The following is a 9,884-nucleotide window of genomic DNA, read 5'->3' on the forward strand; positions in this document are numbered from 1 at the left end:
TTATAAAAATTACACCAATTTATGCCCTGGCTGGTGTAGCTCAGTGGATTGGGTGCCGGCTTGCAAATCAAAGGGTCACAGGTTCGGTTCCCAGTCAGGGCATATGCCTGGGTTGCAGGCCAGGTCCCCAGTAAGGGAGCATCCGAGAGGCAACCACACATTGATGTTTCTCCCCGAGCCTTTCTTCCTCCCTTCCCCTCTTTCTAAAAATAAATAAAATGATGAACTTAAAAAAACGAATTACACCAGATGGCTCAGTTAGAGTGTTGTCAGGTACATGGGAAGGTTGCGGTTCCAATTCCCCGTCAGGGCACATAACTAGGCTACAGGTTCCATCCCTGGTTGGGGCACATACCTAGGTTGCTGGTTCCAATGTTTCTTTCCCCCTTTCTCTAAAACCAATAAGCATATAAGAATATCCTCGGGTGAGAATTAAACATAAAAAATTACACCAATTTAAGGGGAAGATCTTTTGTAAAGAGATTAGTGTAACAATCTTCAATCCCAGTAAGGATTGAATTCTAGCCAATGAGATCACAGTTCTGAAAATTCCTAGTAGCTTTCTGGCCCAATCAAGGCGAGGTTGTGTGTATAAATTAGCCTGTCTAGGGCTCGTGGGATAAAAGCAGCAGTATCATGGCGCGTACTAAGCAGACTGCACGGAAGTCGACCGGTGGCAAGGCGCCGCGTAAACAGTTGGCCACCAAAGCGGCCCGCAAGAGCGCGCCGGCCACGGGTGGCGTGAAGAAGCCGCATCGCTATCGTCCGGGTACCGTGGCGCTGCGCGAAATCCGCCGCTACCAGAAGTCTACTGAGCTGCTGATCCGCAAACTGCCCTTCCAGCGCCTGGTGCGAGAGATTGCACAAGATTTCAAGACTGACCTGCGTTTCCAGAGCTCTGCGGTGATGGCGCTGCAGGAAGCGAGTGAGGCATACTTAGTGGGGCTCTTTGAAGACACCAATCTGTGCGCTATCCACGCTAAACGCGTGACCATCATGCCTAAAGATATCCAGCTGGCCCGCCGCATTCGCGGGGAGCGGGCTTAATGCGTACAGTCTTAAGCATAACACCCAAAAGGCTCTTTTCAGAGCCACCCACGTTATCTTAAAAAGCAGCTGTACCAGTTTTTACCTTGCGTCAAATTGCACCATACACCGGTGTTGTGGATATAGAGTACGTTTATTAAAATTTCTTTGGCTCTATCAGGTGTTAGTACCTTCAGTGCTATTGCAAAATGTCAGCATCAATCTGAGCGCAGAAATTGACACCTTTTGAAAGGCAACACTAACTTCGGATCGTAGTCTGGGCTTTAAGTTGCTTTTAGAGCCCTATCGGCTGTTAGCTAAAGCCCTCGTTTCCCCAGACAGGTCGCCAGGGTTTTAACTGATAAGAATGGAGTAGGAGACCTCGTAATGAGTTAAGAGGTGTGTAAGATCCCTAAGACGGGCAGGAACAGAGAAGTTATTTAAAAAATATTACTAAGCCTTTTGTTGGTTTGTGTTTAAGAATATAAATGCAATTTCTACTTCAGTATGTTTCTCACTGCAAAATACGGGTAGCGCAAATCGGAATGGGAATTTCAGGGAAGGTTAATACCCTGGAGATTTAAAAAAAAAATGCATAAAGCAAAACTGCAAGAATGATAGTTAACTTGTCTTTAACCGGCGCTGCAGATCTCTTCCATACATAAATCTACAAGGAAAGTGAAATCCGAACAGCAAAGAAGCCCCAAACCAGAAACTATCAGTTGACATAATTTCCTGGTTAGTGTGAAATAGAACATTTTGATTGGCTAACAAGACTTTGTTCTAATGACCACTGAGGGAGAGCGAGCAGTCGCTTATTTACAGGGGCTCCACCTCTATGACGCCACTGTTGGAGTTCAACCAATGAAAATTTATGTTTGTGCGAGTCTTCATTTGCATGTAGGCTCTATAAGAAGGGCGCCGCTAACCTTGCTGTACTCGCGGTTGGTTCTACGGGTGAGGTGTTTTTCGTTTTGTGGAAATGCCGGATCCAGCGAAATCTGCTCCTGCTCCCAAGAAGGGCTCTAAGAAAGCTGTTACGAAAGTGCAGAAAAAGGACGGGAAGAAACGCAAGCGCAGTCGGAAGGAGAGTTACTCCGTCTATGTGTACAAAGTGCTGAAGCAAGTTCATCCGGACACCGGTATCTCGTCTAAGGCCATGGGCATCATGAACTCCTTCGTCAACGACATCTTCGAGCGTATTGCCGGTGAGGCCTCCCGTCTAGCGCATTACAACAAGCGCTCGACCATCACTTCCCGGGAGATCCAGACGGCCGTGCGCCTCTTGCTGCCCGGCGAGCTGGCCAAGCACGCCGTGTCCGAGGGAACCAAGGCGGTCACCAAGTACACCAGCTCGAAGTAATAGTGTTCAGGCAACGTAACTCCACAACTGCTTTACCCCAAAGGCTCTTTTCAGAGCCACTTCACTTATTGGAGAAGTGGCTGTAAACACTTGTGATATTTGGTAAGCTTTTAGTTAATAAGTAGTAGGGACTCGTGGTAGGGATATTTTGGCATGGGACGGGGTTGGGATCGTGATAAAAGATTACTCTGGTCGGTAAAACGGCAGCCTTAGGTAGCTGAGCGGCGTCATCTAGGGGCACGAGTTTTCGTGGCATTAAGTGATATATATCCCAATAGTCCCTGCTTACTGGTTTCTGACTGGAAGCTTAAAGGCACAGAACTCGAAGTATAGGATTGGGCATTGTTTCATAAGACTCTTGAATGGTGCGGGTGGTGCTGTATTCCCCTTGTTCTTAGATGGGTTTAAGTAGGCGTCCTGGAGCTTTTTCTCTGGCGTGACGAGTGGAGACTTCCCATGAACACTCCTAGTAGTCTTACAGCAGTCAGTGCAGACCTAACCATCTTACCCTATCTTTCCTGCTCGATAGCTATCAGACATTTTGTCCCCCACTCCATGGGCCATTTGGAAATAGAATCACTCGTGCTTGTCGTCATTAGGGGCAAGAAGTGCTAACTACTTAGACCTAATAGGGAGACGCCAGGACTGTTGCTACACATTCTGTAATTACTAGGATGGCCGAAAAACAGTCTGGTCCGTAATATCGCCCCTTCTGTGTAGTGCGAGAGACCCAGAAACGAAAGTCCTTTCAGAATTTACTTAATCCTCATTTTGGTCAAATCTTTCAGTCCTACGCAGCCAGTGTTTCTCTTAGTGAAAGCTAAGCAGTACTCAGACATCTCCACAGGAAAAGAACAATTGTGGAGCTTCCAAAGCATTTCCAGGTGCTTCTCCTGAAGTTTCCTGATGAGATGGAGATGAGAAGTGGTTTTTACTGTTCCCAGGTGTGTGTGTCAGTAGGTTTTAGGGAGCATGAAGTACAAAACATCACAGTTAACAAACACACGGGGCGAACTTTTAAGGACCTCTCTGTTCAAAACTTGCATAACTCAAGACTAATGCTGATTAAGGTGTGTGGCTGTTTTACCAAATAAAAATCTACCCTCGAGACAAAGGAAAATCTTAGTTTCCAATTCACTTGATAGGCCTTGAAGTTAAACCATTCTTGACATTTGTGGAAATATACATGACAACCTTGCACTTCAAATGAAATTTATCAAATTACAGTTTAGGAGTTCATATTTACATCCAGTTAAAAATTGTTTAAATTGGGCTGTAATACGATTTCTTTTTTCACTGGTAAATTAGGGTTCTCAGTGACTCATCTTATGGTAGGAAGATTTACTCAGTGAGAAGGCCAAGGTGTTCTGTCTTCCGTCTACCTAGTCAAGCTGTAAGAGTGTGTCTGGTCTCCTCATCTAGGATCCTGAAGTCTGGGGGCTCTCTTTTCCTTAAGGACTAGGAACAATATTTCTCAGTCTTTTGAAGGGTTAGAACATTGTCAATTTGCTCACTTAATCAGAAGTTATCATTAATTATCCGTTAAGATTAAACCCCAGTTCCTATCTTGACACTAAAGGCCTTCTACCAACTGGAATTACTCATTTCCACCAGTCCTCCAGTTTATACATCTTAAAACATCTCCCCTTTAGTGTTTCTATCATATCATTTTTCTGTTACATACTTTTAAGTTGTTCTCTAGACTGTTCAAACCCTGTCAACCTGCTAGTTCTTTAAATTCTTGCTCAAATCTCACTCCGTAAAGCCTTCCCATCCCATTCTAGTTCACAGGAAAGTTTTTTTTTCCTTAAGAGATTTTTGTTCCTTGCACAATGAATTCAAAACTGTGTAGCCTTGTTTCTTATCTTCTTTTTCATTTTTTTTTCTTGTATTTATCTTGAGTGCCTGGCATCTTCCACAAAGTCTATCTCACTGCCTGTTATAAAACAGCTTCTCAAAGTTTGATGACTGAGTGCCCAGACCAAAGACCATAGAACCCAAACTGAGCTGAGGATGGTAGGTTCAAGTATGCTAATAAATTTTCTATACTGTTCTTTAATTTTTTCTTGCTCCTTTTACCTGGAATGCTCTTCTAAGTGCCTTTAATAACTGACCCAGTTAAAACTTGTGTTAGAGGTTTAAAAATCCTGAGAGGTGCAGATAAAGTACAGCATTTTCCAGCTTCCCTTCAGCCAATGCATCTTTGTGGCCAAAACAGATTAAGGTGGAGCTTTTTCAGCCTGGTGTGAGGTGCTGCTTTTTCAGTGTTGTAAACTAGGATGAGGAGCGAGGTGCACTTCACCATACAGAAAAGAGGGATGGAATGAAGATAAGGAGCTTTAAATAACAGATCCAGAAAGTAAACATTACAAATGTAGAAATTGTTTTGGCTGATCAGGTCAAAGGTCATCCAGATCAGTAAAGTCATTTTTTCAAGGATTGGTGAATGGATTATTGTATGTACAGAAATCTATAAAAGTTTAACCTGTGATAACTTTTAGACAACTATTTCAGTTTTAAACTGGGTGCATTTCTTAAAAGTGATCCAAATGTCCAGGCTCTTAAGACAGATCATCTGGTTAGTAGTCTAGCCCTTCTCTTTATCAGTGTGACTAAGGCAAGTTTTTGAACCTTCTTCATTTGTGTCCTCATCTTTAAATTGGGGATAATAGTAATGCTTACTTCATAATGCTTTTATGAAAGGTAAATGAGTAAATTACATATCAAAATGCTTAGAGTTGACACTTTATAAACATTTCAAATGTTGTTGTTGATAGTAGGGAAGTCCTGTTGAGTGTTAGGCCAGTTTTTGCATCTCTAATGTACCAGTGAAAGTATCTACTAATTCAAGACTGTACTGAACACATGTTGCATTTTCCCCATCTTCCACATCTAATTTATAAAAATGATAGAAAATTTACCAAAAAAAAAGGCAGATGGGAGAAAAGTTCAAGAACAATTAATTAAAGATTTTAGAAATTTAAAATGTGGTATTGACACAAAAATTCAACAGAACTGAATTCAAAATAGAGTAGGAATGGCTAAAAGAAAATACAGGAGCTGAAAGATGAAGCCTAGAAATCTTCCCCCAATGCCATATAAAAAGATATCAAGATAGAAAATAAGAAAAAAAGTTAAATGTATAGATTTCAGATGTTACAAAATTTAATAAGAGTGTGAGAAGGAAAGACTAGAAATAATGTAAGAAATATAAAATACAGGTCTACCAAATAAAGTTTAAATTGGAGCTATTTAAATTATAATCTTTGTGGTTGGTGTCCCGTTGTGCAGTGAACAACTTAAGTGGCCATACAGAAAATTTCTTGCAGAAATGTTTTTTAAAAGGAGACTTTCAGGAAATCTATATACATACATATCTACATACATCCTCCGATTGCAAGGTTCCATTAAATGCTGAGCATATAAGGGTGAATTAAGAGGACCTTCTCCTAGAGACCTAATGATAAATTTCATAACACAAGAGTTAAGGAGAAAACACCCAGAGGAAATTATTACAAAGACATAGGAATCAAGTTTATATCAGACTTCTCATTTGGGCAATGCTATATGTAAGAAGATAATGAAACAATATTTTTTTAAATCTCGGGAAAATAATTTTGAAACTGAATTTCCATATCCAATCAAACTGTCATCTAAGTGTGGGTAAGTTTTAAGACCCTTCTGAAAGAATTTCTGGAGTTGTATTTCAGGAAGAATAAGAGATTCCAAGTGGAAGATACAGGACACCAGAAACAAGGGCAGCCATGTACCAGTAAAATACTTCCTAAATATAAGTTTAGAGTCTAAAAAAAATTAGGTCTTAGAGCATTGGTCTTTATTCATATAGCTGATTTTATAATGGAGTAACTTTATTGAGAAATTAGAAATCAGGTGGTAGGAGAAAGATGAAATAAATGAATCAGGAAAGGTTCAAATTACTTGTAACACAAATTTAAAAAGAAATGTGCTATAAATGATAGATGGAAAGTGTCATGAGGTTAGATACAGGTAACATTGTGATAATTGGAGCCATACAGGAAGCATTGATTTATTGAATCCATCATGTTTGTATTGAAATTTCCCCGTTTTGATTAGTAATTCAAGTTTGGATTTTAAGATTTTTGTTTACATAACCCAGTGATTACAAAATATTTTACATTTATAGTCTCTTCTCCACATTTACTGTTTTGAAGAGACAAGAGCTCAAAACTATTAGTGACTTCAAATGCAGACATCTGTTGGTGTAGATACCCCCTCCCCATAATTTATTTTTTTAGATCTGGAATTTAAATGTCAGGTGATAATTTTGGACAAGAGTGAAAAGAAATGAAACAAGCTAAGTAAGAATTACATTACATTCCAGAAGGATATAGATATTACTACTCTAGAAAGTGTTAGGAAAGCATAGGTTTAAATATATAAACAACATACAAGGTCTGCCCAGAAAGTACCCAGCCATGTGCTATAAAAAAAGAGAAACATGTATTGAAGAAGATAAACATTGTACACAGGACAATGACACCTCAGTCCCTTTCAAAGTAGGCACCTTGGGACCTTACATAGTTCTCCCAGTCACCATCAGCTGTCCTGTCAATATTTTCCTAAATTTCATCAGTCTGAAATCTCTTCCCTTTCAAAGGTGATTTTAGTTTTGGGAAAATCCAGGAGTCATAGGGTGCCAAATCGGGGTGTAGGGGGGCTGAGTCACCTGGATGATCTGATATTTCAGATCTGTGATGCACAGATGTGATGCACAAGCGGGTATGTTGTCGTGATGGAGCTGCCAATCACCAGTTGCCATAGCTGCGGCCTTCTGAATCATCTGAATAGTTCCCATGGAGGAATGTTCAACCTTAACGCAAAATTTGATGCAGGTTCATTGCGATGTCCACATAGTACACATGCTCACTTAACAGCACCTACTTCCGCCGCTGACTAGTAGAGTGAAGTTCTCACTGTTCACGCATGCACATTTCAGCCCTTTCTCCTTGACAGCCAGGTCACATCAATGTCCTGAAAACCATCCTCATTATATTAACAATGGCTGGACTCTTTCTGGACAGACCTCATATATGTGTATGTATAAAAAGCACGAGGATATTTCAATTCCAAAAACAGCAATCCAGTAAGAAGTTATAAATTGTTTGTTCTTAACTTAGACACAACACGTGCATATACTGAGATGAATATGCATACAAAGATTTTCAATAAAGCAACAATCAGTGGTTATATGTTAACATAGATACACCTTTCTCAGCAATTGACAGATCGAGTCAACTAAAACTTGTTGATATAGAGGATTTGAGGAACAAGGTTAACAAGATTAATCATAACTATATTTAAAATAGAAAAAAGTACGTAATTTCTTTTATTGTTGTTCAAGTATAGTTGTTTCCACTTTCCTGCCACTACTTTCCCCTTCACCACCCACCCCCAACCTCCCACCCTCAATCCTTCCCTTTGGCTTTGTCCATGGGTCCTTTCTTTATACATGTTCCTTTACAACCCTTCCCCTTTTCTCTACTATCCCCCTCTCCCCTCCCCTCTGGTTACTGTCAGTTTGTTCTTTATTTCAATGTTGCTGCTTACATTTTGCTTGCTTGCTTGTTTGTAGATCAGGTTCCACTTATAGGTGAGATCATATGGTACTTGTCTTTCACTGCCTAGCTTATTTCACTTAGCATCATACTCTCCAGTTCTATCCATGCTGTTGTGAAGGGTTATAGCTCTTTTCTTCCTCCCTCCCTCCCTCCCTCCTGCATAGTATTCCATTGTGTAAAATGTACCATAGTTTTTTTCATTCACTCATTTACTGTTGGGCACTTAAGTTGCTTCCAACACTTGGCTAAAAAGTACATAATTTTGAAATTCACATGGATACTGATAGAAACTAACCATGTGTGAAATGGCAAATGAAAATTCAACAAGTGTTGAAAAAGCTGAAACCGTGTAAAACATATTTACTAATCATGATACACTGAAAATGTTCTCCTTGATCTATACTATTAGGGAAAAGCACATGGGTTAAAGAGGGATATCAAAATAAATACTTTTTAGAAATAGAATGCCATATATTAAAACCTATACTAAGAGATAAGAAGAAAATCATAGCTTTAAATGTTACTTATGAGGAAATAGAACTATTGAAAATAATGAATTAAGCTTTTAACTTAAAAGCTAATAAAGGAGGAAAGAAGCAGAAATCAATGGAATAGATTATACTTTCTCATTCCTCTAAAATATAATTAAGAAATAAAACCAAAATCTGGCTCTCTGAATGAAAATTACAGGGTTAATCCTTCAGTAAATTTAGTACTGAAACAGTATGCAAATATCAGCAACTTTAGATAGAGAAGACATTGAAATTGGTAGGTATATTTTGATAGATATATTTGCAAATATAGACAGATATTTAAAATACAATTGATCAAATTTGCCCTAAGAAAAGTAGAGTAGCTGAATAAAATAACTACATTTTATTCATACTGAAAAACTGAAAAGATACACAAATAGCTACCCTTTAAAAAAGCACCAGGCCCATGCAATTTTACAAGACTTTGAGGGGAGAAACAATATATTATGTAAATTGATCAAGATAATGATAAAAGATTAAAAGCCACCTACTTCTATTATGAGGCAATGACACCAAGAAATATTAAGTTGTTAACCTCTGCAAGGCAAAATAAGTGTTTGATACAAAAAAAACCCTGTAAAAATTAGATATTATGGGGTCACAATATAGATTTCAAAGTGGAATGAGAGATAATTGAGGTAAGAGACTGCAATTCAAGGAGCTATTAAGTATAGGGTAAAGATTTCAATTCTAGTTTATTGTGCCCAATGCCTATGAAATTATAAGATATGATTGAATCAAAGTTGGAAAATGATTATTTTTCTAACGTAAATATGGTACTTAGAAACCTGTTGTAAATGCCTATTTCTTCTCTTCAAGGCTTTATTCTGCCCTTCAGAAGAAGTGGGCCTCCAAGTCACAGCTGGACTCTGCCTGACTGCCGCTCCACGGGGGATCACGTCAGTGCGTCCTCCAATTAAATTATCCTCTCAGAGAGCACGACCTGTGGGAACTTTATTTCTCCAGAATGCGTAAACCAATTATTTCTAGTGTCTCTTAGAGATATTTTACCTCCATTAACTCATATAACACGTTTGGAAATCTCTCCCGTTAACGCATGCTCCCTCTCTACAATTTGTTTTCTGTCCTTTCTAAGGGTTAAGGAGTCCTGTGTACTTCATGTGATATGGAGATGAAAGGGGAAGGCAGGCCGACAAGCTACTTACCCACAGGGGATTTTGACCCTCGTGGGGGATATTTAGAAAGAAAGCAAGAAATGAGGAGTAAAGGAAGGAGAGCAAAAAATTCTTTCAGCTCCCATTTTACTGCTAGTGTGCATTAACAAAGAAGTCTGAACCTAAAGCACAACCTTACTATGGAGGCGCAGATTTTCAACTTCCAGCATTTTTTCTTTTTTTGGAC

At 39.3% G+C, this 9,884-nt stretch overlaps 2 protein-coding genes across 2 annotated transcripts; both read left to right on the forward strand.

Moving 5' to 3' along the window:
• Nucleotides 1–636: 636 nt before the first annotated feature.
• On the forward strand, nucleotides 637–1,070 carry LOC129063876 (histone H3). The gene has a single exon (XM_054564973.1). The coding sequence runs from the start codon at nucleotides 637–639 to the stop codon at nucleotides 1,045–1,047; it is 411 nt and encodes a 136-aa protein (XP_054420948.1). The 3' UTR covers nucleotides 1,048–1,070.
• Nucleotides 1,071–1,969: 899 nt separating this feature from the next.
• LOC129063966 (histone H2B type 2-F) lies at nucleotides 1,970–9,461 on the forward strand. Its single transcript, XM_054565098.1, has 2 exons — nucleotides 1,970–2,491; nucleotides 9,342–9,461. Exon 1 carries the CDS (start codon nucleotides 2,009–2,011, stop codon nucleotides 2,387–2,389), a length of 381 nt encoding a protein of 126 aa, XP_054421073.1. The 5' UTR covers nucleotides 1,970–2,008; the 3' UTR covers nucleotides 2,390–2,491; nucleotides 9,342–9,461.
• The last annotated feature ends 423 nt before the right edge of the window (nucleotides 9,462–9,884 follow it).

The sequence above is a fragment of the Pteronotus mesoamericanus genome, unplaced genomic scaffold (genome assembly GCF_021234165.1).
Source record: "Pteronotus mesoamericanus isolate MK-2021 breed Mesoamerican mustached bat unplaced genomic scaffold, CSHL_Meso_final scaffold_99, whole genome shotgun sequence".
NCBI classification, from domain to species: Eukaryota; Metazoa; Chordata; class Mammalia; order Chiroptera; family Mormoopidae; genus Pteronotus; species Pteronotus mesoamericanus.